Genomic DNA, 14,212 nt, shown 5'->3' on the forward strand with positions numbered 1-14,212 from the left:
GCTAGGGGCATCACAAGTGCTCAGCAAACTTGTTGCTAAGGGCATTAAAAAAAAAAAAAAAAAAAGTTGCTGTTGATTTTGACTCATGTGTTAACAGAGTCAAAGTGCTCCACAGAGTTTTTGCCTTGGGTATAATCTTTAGGGAAGCAGTCTGCCAAGCCTTTCTTCTCATGAGCTGCTGGGTGGGTTGGAATTGCCAAGCTTTAGGTTAGCAGCCAATCACAAACTGCTTGCACCACCCAGGGACCTAAGTGATACTATAAAAAACCAAAACCAAAGCCACTGAGGTCAGGTCGTTTCGGACTCATATCAACCCTATAGGACAGAGTAGAACTGCCCCATAGAGTTTCCAAGGAGCGCCTGGTGGATTCAAACTACCAACTTCTTGGTTAGCAGCCATGGCACTTAACCACTACACCACCAGGGTTTCCAGTGATACTATTAAGTGCTCAATAAAACTCTTTTTTTTAAATCTACCAATGACATTGACAGGCTGAACTGAGGTAAATTATCCCACGAATTCAATTCAAAGAACACTCTTGTATTTATTATCAGGCTACTTAAGGCAGGAATGTTTTCTGGTCTTAATTATTTGGGCTACTATTTTAATTGTCCCTTCTCAATTAAAGACTCTGTCATTGGTTCGCAGAACACTGCAATGAAGCTTTATAAACAAACCAAGATTAACAAAACATTCTCCAAGGTTAGGCCCCAATTGCACCTTGAAATAAGTAACTTTAGCAATTATGCGTATAGTTCTTCAGCTTCCCAATTCTCTTAGGTAGCTTTCACTAGCCATGTCCCAGATATTTTGGTTAGAAATAGCTACATAATTACCCCAATCCTGTCCTCCCACCCTCTTAAGAGATGACTGAAGCAGTATTTAGGGGTTAAAATGTTTCCAAGCAAGACTAGTTACTTTCCAAAAAGATAATTAAGAAACAGCCAACTTAAAAAAAAAAAAAAAAAAAAGCTGTATTACTAAAGAAATGTAAAATGTTTCCATCTTCAGGACAAAAAAAAATCTAAGTTTACAACTGTTTATAAAAGCGGGGGCTCAAAAAACCCCAAATTATGGAATGTGGATAAAAGACTGGCAGAACCCCTTGGACAACTCCCGTGGCCCCTCCCTCCAAACACGCATCCTTAAAACACATTTCTTCTTTCTGCCCGTAAAACGCAGACTTCCCCCAGAATAATTCCATTAAAAAACCCCCACCCTCAAGGAAGCATTAATCCACTTTGCAAACATGCGTTCCAGTCTGTGCTTTACTATTTTTTTCCAACTCCTTCTCCCCCCCCCCCTTTTTTTTTGTATCTTGAGACAAATGTTTTTTTCCCCCAGAGTTGAAAGCTGTCCAAAAACAGGACCACACACGCGGCCGCCTCCGCAGGCCCGCGCTCCGCCCGCCCCTCCGCCCTCCCCCGCGCGGCGGCCGCGGCCGCCGGGGGCGCGCACACTCCCTCCTGCCGGAGGGGTGGCCTTCCCTCCTCCCCGCAACTCCTTTCTCTTTAGACGCGGTGGGTGGGGGTAGGGGAGGGAAGGAAGCCGAGGAGGGGAGCCAAGGCCGGAGAGTCCTTCCTCTAGCCGCGTCTCGGGGCGCTGCAGAGCCGAGCCTGGGCGGCTGCAGGCCCCCCGGGCGCGCCGAGTGGTCCGTCCCGCGGAGGGGCCCCGCGCCCCCGCCAGCCCGCCCTCGCCACTCTCTCCCACAACACCTAGCAAAGCGCAGCGCCCCGAGTAGATTACAGCGCGGGCTTTGTCGGGCGGGCCTGGCTCCCTGCCAGGAGCCCAAACAATAAACAATTCCCCCTGGTGTGGGCAGGGGGGTTTCTCTCCTTACTGAAAGGCTCTAGGTGTATTCGGGTAAATATCTTTATCAATTGAAAGCAGGGGAAGGGGAACGGGGTGGGGGTGGGGGAGTGGAGGAAAACAGGGCGCAGCAGCCAGCGCTGGGTCTCTTACCTTCCACCCACAGCTCCTCCACGTTGGTCTCGAGATTAGCTGCCTTTAATCCTACAGCAAAGGCCCCAAATATGAGGAGGCCCACAACCAAAAACTTGCCGCAGTTTTTTTGAATGTAACAACCCAGTTTAAATAAGAGTCTCTGAAACTTCGCTCTCAGCCACAGCGGCGCTTTCCGGCCAGTAGCCTTACCCTGGGGACGAAGCAGAAGGAAGGAGTGAGTGCAGGGGAGGCGCGGCACACGCACCCACACCCACCCGCTCGCGGGCTCCCGCCGGAGGAGCCCCCGTCAGCCCCAGGGTGCTGCAGCCCGGTTCTGGGTGGCTGCAGGTCGGGGACTCTCCCTCGGGGCTGGAACCCATCCGGTCCGCAAGCGGCGTGGGGCGGGGGGCGGGGGCTGATCATAAATCAAAGTCGGCCTGCACCGTGGGAGTGCATCGCGGCAACAGGCGGGCCGCCCCACGCACGTCCAGCGCAGCACCCCTGAGTGGCTTGAGGCGCTGGGGGAGGGGCTGCAAGGACAAGGGCAAAGACGAGGTAAGAGGAGAGAAATCACTCAACACTGGCAATATTTGCCAGGGACTTGGTAAGGGATGGGGTGCGTAATCTCTGCGGGTAGAGCCCAACATTTAAGAAAGAGCAAACCAAATTCCCCTTCGCCGTAAATCCTGCTATATCCTTCACCTGAGGGTGCCCTGGCGGGGACCGGTGCTAGGGGGCGAGCGCGCTTTGGGAACAATGTATTGTGGGTTTCCCTATCCGGACCCCGCCCGGCGTGGTAGTAAATGGGGATCCACGTGGTGAGCGCGGTCGCGGAAGCTCACTCGCGATGTATTTCCAGAGCGTTGGGGGACGCTGTGTGAGCTGAATTAGGAAGCGGGGGCAGCCATCTGCAACTTACGACAATATTTGTGATCGGAAGAGGGCAGCCACATAGATCTTTCCCTCCTCTCCCTTCCCTTCTGGTTAAACGTAAAAAACACCCGAATGCGTCGGGGAAGGGCCCAGGCCGGTGCAGGCGGGGGTCCCGGCTGGGCGCTGGTTGCTCCTGGCGGCGGCGTTTACCCGGCGCTGGCCGCGGCCCTAGCGGGCCCCCGTCTGGGTGTTCGCCTTCCCCGGATTCCACACATTTCAGCGAGCCTCGTAAACACAATGAACCCGGCCGCACCACGGATTTAAGGTGGCAATTTGTTTACAACTTTCCCTTTTCCCCCAGGCTCTGAGGATAGGCGGTTCAAAACCGTAAAAGAAATGAGGGTATGCCCTCGCCCGAAGATAATTTTTAAGGGAGCAGAAATTTCAGGCTCAACAAAAGCAAAACTGGCTGCCAAAAAAGGAAACCACCTTTATTTCGGTTCCCTCCCCCCCTCCTCTCTCCGCCTCCCTCCACTCCGCCTCCCCCTCCAAGATGTTAAGAAATGTGGCAGCATTATCCGGGTTTAAGCTGCAAATAGGGGCAAAGAGTGCAGGAGGAGGGGGCTCCGTGGCAGGGGGTACGGGGGCAGGGCAGTGTCGTGGACGCCCTCGAGGTGGTCCACTGGGGACCGCTTTCTAGGGCTCCAGAAAGGAAAGCCAGGGAGGGCGCGTGCACACACACACACACACACACACACACACACACACACACAGACACACACACACACCTCCACCCCCTGCGGACCTCAGACAGCCCTTTCCTCCCAGGACCGGAGGGAGGGTTTGAATTTTTCAATCCCCACTTGTCTACTTTTCCTGGAGGGGTGTGTGTGTGTGTGTGTGTGTGTGGCGGGGCTATCCCAAAGAGGAAGAGGAGGGAAGAGTGTGGGAGGAGAGGCGAGGAGAGAGTCTGAAATGCACCTTGGAAATCTGCTCCAGAGCGAAGGCGGCGTCGCAGTAGCTGGGCCGGTGCAGATAGTCCAGGTCCGGCGCCGCGGGGCGGCGCAACCCTGCGGTCCGTCTGCGCCTCCCGCCGCCACCGCCAGCCGGCCGCCCCACGGCCCCGCTGCAGCCGCTGCCGCCGCCGCGGTCCTGGGGCTCCGCGGCGTTACCAGCCGAAGCCATGTTGCCGCCGCCGCCGCCGCCGCCGCCGCTGCCGCGGGGACCGAGGCTTCCCCGGCGGCCCGGCGCGCTGCTGCCGCCGCTGCGGACTCTCGGAGCGCCCGGGCGCTCGGCTCGCGAGGACGCTGCTGGCCGCGGGCTGCTCCGGCTCGGGCTCGGGCTCTGGCTGACAGATCTGTTGCTGCTGCTGCTGCTGCTCACACGGCGGGCGCTGCTGCCGCTGCTGCCGCTGCCGGGGAGTCAGACCCTGCGCCTTCCATTGCCACATTGCGCGGGGGTCCCGAGGTCTCTGCGGCCGCCGCTGCCCACATCCAGTTCCCGGGAGGGCGAGAGCCGGCGCGCGGGGCGAGCCTGTCCCTTCGGCGCTCCCTCGGCGGTTCCTCGCGACCCTCAAGTCCCCCTACCCGCCCCCCGCCCCGCGCTCCGACCCCTTCACTGCAGAAAGCGCGAGCAAATCCCCGCCGCTCCTGCCGGCCGCTCTGGCTCCCTCGGCGTCTCCCCGGTCGCCCGAGTTGCAGCACAGGGCAAGCGCAGAGCCGCCGCTGCGGGGTCCGAGGGTGCCCGGCGGGACTCAGCGCTGCCTGGCCGGGACAGCCGCCGTCGCCGCCGCCGCCTCTGCTGCTGCTCCGGCGGTCGCTGGGGCTGCTGCTGGCGGTGGCGGCTCCTGAAGCTGCTGCTGGGGCTCTGGCTGCTGGGTTCGCGGTGGCTGCTTGGTCCCGGACTCTGCTTTCTTGTACTCCTCACCGACCCGCTGGACCATTCTGCCCCCGTGCAGCGCGCCGCTCTCGCTCCCGGGACCTGGGGACTCCGCTCTGTGTGTGTGCAGCGGGCAGCGGCCGCAGCAGCTCCTTGATTCAATAGATGAGATGGAAGAAGAAAAAAAAGAACTCTCTCCATTTGGAGAAAGAGGAGGAGGAGGGGAGGGGGTGGAGGGGGAGAGAGCGAGCGAAAGAGAAAAAGGCTGGAGCTCCCGCCCCCGGGGCTGTCAGATGGCTTGGGTTTCTGCGACGCGATTGGCTCGCGGAGGGCAGAAATTACTCAGCAAACATGACTATTATTAGCTGCTTAGCAACAGCTCACCAAAGTAGAGAGACCACCCAGGTAGGCAACCCCAGTGTGTGCATCCCCGGCTTCGGGGGGAGCCTCCAAGAGCGCCAACCCTCTCGCATGCAATACTTCCATTAAGGAATGCTCCCCCCCCCTTTCTTTCTTATTCCTTTCCTTTTTAACAGTGTCTTCTTTTTGTGAGACGCCTTTTGCGCGCACAGACCCACACACACGCACACACACGAGCGTTTACTTCTCGATAGACACGTAAAAAATGTAATTTTTTTTTTTAAGCGCTTAAACAATTTCTGAAATTCCTCAAAGAAAACCCTTTCAGAGGCACCTTGGCCTCAAGCTGCAGCAAATACTGGGAGGTCCGGCTTGAATTCCCAGGCCTGCACCAATAATGACAGGGTGGTGGATAGTGCGCCAGTGTGTGCCAGATTTTTTTTTTTTTCTCCTCTCTTTTCTTTTCTAACTAAAGGGAAGAGTTAGGCTCTCGCAGGGAACAACGCCTCGCATTAAGATAAACAAAATGGAAAGTTAAAGAGGAAAGCAAGGGCGTCGGGAAAAGCCACCCCTTTTTAAAGTTCGCCCCCCCAACCTTCTCCCCCCCCCCAAAAAAACGACCGCACAACCAGTATGAAGGAGTCAGTGTTCTTTCTATAAACGCAGAATCCAGACACCGAAGCAGACTCGTGAAGGCAGAGGCGTTTTTATTTGAATCTTAGATGTGACACAAGTAAAAGAGAAACGACATAATCCTTTTAACAGCCCGGAGTAACAGACTTGTTCCTTGAGAAAAAGTTTTCCAGCTTATTTTTTTTTTCCTTTGAACGTCTCCCTTTTTTATTAACCACATATCCTTATTTATTTAAAGTCAGTTTTAACTTTTTTTTTTTTTTTTTACAAAAACCGGTACGCATCCTGTTATATTTAATAGCAGCGTGACGTAGGGAGGAATACTTTGATGTTGGATTCTTTCGAAACAAACTGTGCTGATCCTAAGGACTTGTCCCAACACTGCGGCCAGGGTTGCCAAGACATCCCGAGGATTCGCTTCCCCTTGGGGAAGAAAACCCGGGACCCTTTGGGGTGGATCCTGGGGCCCGAGACAAATTATACTGTCTATACAGCTGTGCTTTTTGGTTAAAAAAAACTGTGGAGAGTGGAATTTGCTTTTCTTACGTTTGCAAGTTAAGTTCCTCCCTGCAGTAGAGACCAGACTCACAAACCCTCGATTCTGCCTCATTTTTTTTAATATTTATATTTTTTCTAAAGCGGGGTTGAACTGCAAAAGGACCCGCGGCAGCGAAGAGCCGACTGAGGCCATGACATGGGGCGATGTAGCTTTAAGATGCACACGGTGTGTGTTCATTGAAAAAAAAAGAAGAAAGGAAAAAAAGAAACCCAGATGGAGGGAAAGGGGGAGGAGCGGGGCGAAGGCGGAGTCTCCGCGGCCACGTGATCCTGGGCCGGGCTAGGCGCGATCCGCGGCCAGGAGGCCTGTGCGCGCGCGCGCGCGTGTCCGGGTGCGTCCGGGTACGCGCGCGCCCGGGCTCCTGGGTTACCCACGTCCGCGCGGCCAGGCCAAGCAGGTAGGAAGAGAGGTTGGAAGGCAGAGCGCACCCGCCGGCTCCGTGCCACTAGTCGGCTCCCCCCGGGTCCTAGGCCAGGCGTACTCATCGCCGGCGCGGACGGACGTGCCGGACGCGCCGTAGTACATTCCTGAAGGCGGTCCGGCCCCCTTACGTTGCCCAATGTCCGCGCGGCCTCTCCGCAGCTGACCAATGTCTGCGCGCACGGGTCCCTTCCCATTCACCACCCCGCGTCGGTGGTGCAGGCCAGCGCCGTGCTGCGGCGGACGCTCGGGCCATCGGGGCAGTTCTTGCTGGGGGCTCGCCCGCCAACCCTCCCCGCCCCCTTTCTTCCTCTCCTCCCCCAGCCTGCGGTTCCCTCCTCCCCGCTTCCTTCCCTTTCCCCTTTCCCTTCATCCTTCCTCTCTGGCCCCTTTCTCTACCTCCCCCATCTTTCTCCTCCTTTCCTAGCCTCGCCACCTTCCCTAGAGCGTTTACTCCTTCCTGGTTTCAGTTGGGAGGCCCTGCCCCCTGAATCCCAAACCAGCAACATGTATGTAGTACCCCGGGAGTGGTAGGGTGTCCTGGAGAATAAGGAGAGACAAAGAGAATAGAAGTGTCTGGGGGTGTTTACGGGATCAGGAGGAGGACCCGAGTACCGGGCCAGCGCGGAGATTCAAAACTCCTAATTCGAAAGGAGCACGTGATTTGATGCGCCGGCTCTGGGAAGGGCTGCAAAAACCCAGAAGGGAAGACAATCACCGTGCAATTACAATTACACTACATTAGTAAATAGCATCACAGTAAGACTGGGCTCGACGCATAGCCAGTTTATTCTTTCAGCAAATCCTGATCCTTATTACGTTTGATAATAGCATAAAGCAGGAAGGGTGACTTCTGATTCTAGCTTTTCTTAATTGAAAGACTCTGCAAACATCTCCAGTCAGGCCATTTCCTGCTTGCTGTTGGAGATAGCTTTTTAGAGACTTGGGGGATGACACCCCTAATTTTAAATGTCAGCCTTTTTATATTTGAGGCTAGCTGTATGGCTAAGGTAACCATATAGTCATAGACACGTTGCTATATTTCTCTTTTCAAATTTCTTTACAACATTTTAGACCAAAATACAAGTTTTTCCTCCCAATCTTTTATATGTTAGAATTTCAGTATAGCTACTCGGATTATGGAGTTCGAGAATGAAATTACAGGCTATGTACCAATAATGGCTATGTATTCATCTACACTGGCAGCTGCCCTGTAAAAAAAAAAAAAACTCTCCTGTAGCACCATTTTAGTGGTAAAGCGTCTTCCACTCGGGCTCATTTCCCTCAGTTTGACTTAATTCCTAAACGTTCTGAAGATTGATCCTCAAGGTTTTCAGTGCCCCTCGCCCCCTTGCCTGCTGTTGGTTAGGCTAACTTTTCAGCATCTCAGACAATGGTCCGGGCCTGTAAATTCTACCCATTGGTTCCAGAGCTCAATTCCAAGCCTTGGCTCTAACAAGCGCTATCTTAATCTCCCCAGCCCCCACCGCCGCTTCCCCTGTGGTCTGCTTTTTTCATACACAGAGATGAATTACTTTGAGGATCTAATTGGCCTTGTTTCTGTAACGTTTTAAGAAAGGGAAGAGGAGATAGTGTAAAAGCCTGCTCGACTTGGGTGGCCAGAGCTGAGGCTGCCCCCAATTTGCCTCATTGCTGATGCATGCGAGTGTGACATTCCCAGCGATAATGTTGCCCCTAATCAATCTGCCCTTATTTACATTTGTAAGCATTGTTGGCTTTAATATGCATGCCCTGTGCAGGGGACCGCTGCACCACACCGGGCTTGTCAACTTCAACGAACCACAAGGATTCCATAGACCTGATATGGGGCTCTTCGGAGAAGCCAGGCCTGCTAAGGTGTCTGCTGGGAAGAAAGTTCTCTTTAATGGCTTTTCTGGGTTTAGCTCTTCTTATAAGTTACCAAATAAGTGAGAGCTTGAGGCCCGATCAGCCATCAGGAGTTGCTAGTCTCTATGACACAACTGATTTTTCCCATTTCCCCTTTCCTATTAAAGTTGTATGGATCGTCTTTTTTTTTTTTTTTTTCCTTCTCTTTCTGCCATGATCCAAGTCTTCATTGCAGCCTGTCATTTTCAAAATAGATTCCTTCAATTCTCTGGCTTCCCTTCTTTGTTCCAATACTTCAAATACCCATGGCCACACTACACACATCTCTAAAATGACATCTGATTATCCAGATGATAAGATGACATTGAAATAAAACATCTGCCCTTTGTGTTTGGATGTTCCAATGATAAGCGCTTGTGGGATCCAGACTTGGTGAGGTTTGGAAAAATCACAGGGAGATTTCACTTTTCACTGGCTTTGCAGACCAGACTAAATGAGTCTTTAAGATCCAATGTAATTTAGCTAATTTTTGCAGTGTGTAAATGCATAAAGAGGTAAATGTATTCTAGTAATTTGACCCTTGGGCCATGTTATAATTGTGTCTACTGAGTTTAATACTCTCTTCCAGAAATGCAAACCATTGCAAACATTACATCGAGTCTCACAGAATTCCTGTTGAGAGGGTGGATGCAGAGAAGAACTGGGGAATTGATGTAATATTCTATTTATGAATGGGGAGTCCAGGGTAGGGTACAGGATGTGAGTGATGGGCCAGGGCCTGAGCAGTTCAAAACAGATACCTTGGGTAAGAGTCGAGTCTTAACTCAAGCCAGTATGCCACCATCCACCACACTTTCTTGGCGCCCTAAGAATGCCTTATTATTTTCTCACTGGCAGCTTTTGTATTTACCTAAAAGGTGATAGTAGAAAATGAGTCTTACAGGTTTCAGGGGGGAGGAAAAAACAGATTCAGCAGCCACAATATAAAACCACTGGGCTTGACTCCCCTCCCCTTCTCCATTCCTCCTCTGTCTCCTCCCCTTAGCCCCCCTCCCCAGGACTGGAGTAAAGGGAACAGCTCAAGCCAACTTGTCAAAATAATGCTGCTAATTATTCCTGATCTCCTTTAATGGGAAGCTGCTCCCAACTCCACAAAGGAGTAAATGAGAGCACTGGCATTTTTGGAGTTTACAGTGAGCTTGGGGTGGGGGTGGGGGGATGTCCTGAGAAGGTCCCAGACATCTCCACATTTATTACTCTGGGTTCAAACACTAGCTTGAAAGAGGAATTAGACTTTATACAGTCCCAAAAGCTATGGGTACTCTCCTGCAGGGCAGAGGGAATATTCACAGCCTACAAGGAACTGGAAAGAAAACATAGCATTGGCCCTTGGATTGATTTTTCCCCTTTATCTAAATATCTGCTTAGCCACACTACTTAACTCTAATGGATAGAAATGTGTTCTGTAAAGACTCAGACTCTGAAGATTTTTTTCCTCCATCTCTTTCTCGCCTTTTCTCTATCTCCCCGTCTAATAGATCCCTATCAAGCTTTGCATTTGGCAGAAGGCATATCATTCATTTCAGTGATCTCTGCCATTGGGTCTTGCATGAAAAAGAAGCTGAGTAACATGATCCCTTTGACCCACTGCTGGAGCAACAAATTTATTAGAGATATAGGCATAAGAAATGAAAGGGAAGTAAAACAATTCCAGCTTATTGTGTGTCTTTCTTTCATACTGCTAATCCGGTTTACACATCACGCCTACATGTCTCAATAGGGCTTTATACACTGTGGCAGAGGCGGGAGAAAATAAAAGGTGTGTGTGTGTGAGAGAGAGAGAGAGAAGGATAAAAACTGGAAAGACAGATATTTTAATCCATACTGATATCCCTCACCAGTTTTTCTATCTGTAGAAAGTTGAGGACAATTTGTAAAACAGCCTTTTTTCTTTTCATAAAATAATTCCATTTGATGCTAACTCCTGTTCAATAGCTTGTCAGATTATGACTAGATTATAACCAGAAATTAGATACATCTCTCACTGTGAGTTTGAAATGAAGCTAATACCCCAAATTGAGAATGGGCATATTAGAGGACAGGCCTATTGGTATCCACCTTGATCCAACATTTTAATTTAAAAAGACCATAGACTCAAAGGCTTTTACAGCCCTGTTGTGGAAGGAAGCTGGGTGACAATTGGAACACCCACAAACTCACAGCTGAAAGCCCCTTGTTTTACAACATGAGTACACAATGCACCTGAGGCAAGCAATTTATCCTGCGGTGCCACCCAGAAACAATAAGTTACAGTAACAATGGATGACACCAAAAAGCATTGTCTTTCTTTGTGGAGGCAATTAATTGCATGTTGAACTACTGGAGCCAAAACAATAATAATAATAATAATTTTTTTTCCGAGCACACACAGAATGATGAAAAAAGGACTATTGTAGCGGTAAGACCTCGGTTACCCAATTATATATTTAGAGCCACCATTGTGGGTCTTTATTATTTGTGTCTAGTTCTTTTCTATTTCTCCTCCCCAGGGAGGAAGGAAGGATGAAAAGGGAGGAAGACAGAGGTCTCCGGTGTCTTTTACAGACAACAATCCATACGGTTCTTCTTTGGTGATGGGAAGAAGTTAAGATGAAAACACTTTGAATTTATTGCTTATCCACACACTAGGTGTCATTTTTCACATGAATTTAAAAGCGTGGAGACATGGCCTATATCACCCAGAGGTTCAGTCTGTGGGGCATCCTGGGGGACTTGGAACCTTGTCTCTAGGATTTAAAACACTTGGGCTCTGCTGAGGTCGCACTCACAGCCCCCTGAGCACTGGGTCAACCACTCACCTCTTCAATGGGTGGTAGGCATGAGAATGCCCGAATCCGTGGGTGCAAAAGTCACCGGATACATCTCCACCACCCCGGCGCCTTCCTGAACTCAGAAAGCCCCACGGGCACTTTTTTCCCACCATCGGTGTGGGCGAGGATACTAGACCTCTGGGTTTGGTGAGGTGGTTCTCCTAGCACTGGGTATCCCACCCAACCGAGCGTCCGGGCCCGGGCTACGAAAGCGCTGTGTGTGGATGCGAGAGGCGTGCGCCCGGCATCCCCGGGTGGTGCACCACGAAGCTCCACCGAGAGGACAGAACTTGCTTCTGTGCGCGCACGCTCTTCAAGCCCACCCCCTCCCCCTGGCGCTGTCATTCTCTCTGCACCAGCCCTTCCATCACCAGCTCTGCCTCCACTGGCGAGTCAGTAGCCACCACCAGGCTGATGAGCGGAAGCCAAGGTGGCGACCCTTTCAAGCGTGAAAATGGGACCCGAAACGACCCCCTCCATGAGAATTCCCCCTCCTGGAGCGCTTCCCCGGCCCCGACCGCCACAGCCAGCCCCCCTCCCCGCCCCGCGGGGCCACCCCGGGGGCGGGGGCCCCGCAGCGAGCGAGCGAGCGAGGGCCGAGACGCGGACCCGCGCTCTGGCGCCCCGGCGCAGCCCACCCCGGCCCGCCGGCCCGGCGCAGCCCGCCCCTCCTGCCCGGCGGCCGGTGCCCGCGCCCTCTGTCCCCGGCGCCCGACGTCCCCGGCCCGCGCCCCCGCGCCTCCCCGGGCGCACGCCGCGCGAGGGCGAGGTCGCGGAGCCCGACTGCACTCACCATCGCGGGCCGTCAACCCCTGCCCGGAGCGCGGGTGCCGATCGCGCGGACGCTTGGCTGCGGTTTCACATCAATTCCTTTTTTTCCTTTGCCCCCCCTTTCCTGGTCCTCCGCTCCTCTGTCTTCTCTCCGTCTTCCCTCGTCTTCCCCTTGCCTTGTCGCTGCGGGTCTCTTTGTCTCCCCTGTCGTCTCCTTTTTCTTCGTTTTCGTCTTCGTCTTCTCCTCCTCCTCCTCCTCCTCTGTCTTTACCAAAGGAACGGAAAGTGTAAAATCCCCGGCGCGCTGGGCCGCCGCAGGCTTTCGGCGGAGTGCAGCGCGGACTCACAATTACAAGGCAGTTTCTATTAAGCAGTTCCATGGCCCTCGGCGTGGGTGGTCTGCCGCGCCATAGGCAGGACCTGTCAGGGTCACGTGACGGATCCGAAAACTTTACCCCTTTACAATAAACTCAAGGAAAGCAAAGTAAACTCGAGTAACGTGCTATCAGCACAGCCCTCCTGGGTAAACAGGCGCTCCCCTCCCCAGCTTCCTGGGAGGCGCCGGGCACAGTGAGCTCCCGCGCGCCCCGGCCGCCCCCTCCCGCCCCCTGCGGCCCTGTCTGCGGGGGGCCGCGGGGCGGGAGCTCTCGGTGTGCTCCCTCGCCTTCCCCACCTTGTGCCCTACCCCACCACACACACATTATTTGCGAACATTTCGCCTTCGTGCCAGAGCCGTGGGGTGGGAGTGCAGGGGAGCTGGGAAGCTCCTTTCAGCATCCCCAGCGCTCAGGGAAATGGGGGGTGGGGAGGAGGAGATGCCCAGAGGGTTACAGAAGAACACCACCTTTCTTGTCCTCAGTTTTCAAAGCCTTTCCTGCTGGTATTCCCACGGCAGGCCTGAGAAGCTGGGAGCATTCTGGTTGACAGGCCCACAGTCTGACAGGGAGGCAGAGAGCCAGGGAAGCCAGGCAGATAACAAGAGCTTCCCCGGGGAAATGTTCAATACAGTAAGATGTATGTGGCTCCGTGTCATTTCTGACGGAGGTCTCTGGGAAGCCGCTACTTCTAAGAGACCAAGGTGGAGTCCCTTGGAAACCAAGATTGGTAGCTGGCTGAGGAATCGCTAATTGATATTTGCTTCTTTTTCCCTTCCAATTACTGTGGTTTTTGGGGTATGCCACCCAAATGCTCCCACCCACGCTGCCTTCCCGGACTGGGCTAGTTTGGGTGGATGGGCTAGACTGAGATGCTTGTGGGTCCGAGGAGAACGGTCTGAGCCTCTAGCCCTGAATTGAAACGTCCTATTTTTTTTTTTTTTATTCAGGAGAGACCCCACCACAATGTTTAACATTTTATCTGCTCAAGCCAGGCAGCTGGACCATGTTTCACACACGGCTGAGAGGGTGGTGTTTTCAATGGACCACTTTAGGAATAAAGATGAATTACAGACACAAGGATGGAAGCCCTGGTGGCGTAGTGGTTAAGTGCTCCGGCTGCTAACCAAAAGGTCAGCAGTTCGAATCCGCCATGCGCTCCTTGGAAACTCTATGGGGCAGTTCTACTCTGTCCTGTAGGGTCACTATGAGTCGGAATCTACTCGATGGCACTGGGTTTGGTTTTGGTTTTTGACAGACACAAGGAGAGGGAGGAAAATCCGTTGCCATTGAGTGGATTCCAACTCACAGTGACCCTATAGGACAGAGTAGAACTGCCCTGAAGGGTTTCCAAGGCTCTAAGTTTTTAGGGAAGCAGACTGCCACATCTTTCTCCTGGGGTGTGGCTAGTGGGTTCCTACCACTGACCTTTCATTTAGCAGCTGAGTGCTTGACCACTGTACTACTAGGGCTCCTCGGAGAGGGAGGAAGGGGGAGAAAATTTACCGAAACTTTCAAGAGTTAAGGAACTCTGGTGGTGCAGTGGTTAAGCACTGGGCTGCTAACCAAAAGGTTCGCGGTGGTTTGAACCCACCAGCCACTCCACGGGAATTGACTTGATGGCAGTGGGTTTTGATATCAAGAGTTAACTAGCTGGTCTTCAAATAAAGCCAGGCTTTCT

The 14,212-nt window shown here is 52.9% G+C and overlaps 1 protein-coding gene across 4 annotated transcripts in view; it reads right to left on the reverse strand.

The window, feature by feature from the left end:
* PTCH1 (patched 1) overlaps window positions 1–4,035 on the reverse strand; it is a 65,426-nt gene extending 61,391 nt beyond the window's left edge. For 3 of the 4 annotated variants that reach the window (XM_049894855.1, XM_049894854.1, XM_049894853.1), the window contains exons 1-2: window positions 3,800–4,035; window positions 1,964–2,156 (exon numbers count right to left, since the gene is read on the reverse strand). In XM_049894855.1, coding sequence (XP_049750812.1) covers window positions 1,964–2,156; window positions 3,800–4,003 — 397 coding nt within the window. In that variant the 5' untranslated portion in view covers window positions 4,004–4,035. Of the gene's footprint in view, window positions 1–1,963; window positions 2,157–2,864; window positions 3,138–3,799 lie in introns of those variants that run through there. The other variant, XM_049894856.1, reaches the window with a different exon arrangement.
* Between the last annotated feature and the right edge of the window lie 10,177 nt (window positions 4,036–14,212).

The sequence above is a fragment of the Elephas maximus genome, chromosome 9 (genome assembly GCF_024166365.1).
Source record: "Elephas maximus indicus isolate mEleMax1 chromosome 9, mEleMax1 primary haplotype, whole genome shotgun sequence".
NCBI classification, from domain to species: Eukaryota; Metazoa; Chordata; class Mammalia; order Proboscidea; family Elephantidae; genus Elephas; species Elephas maximus.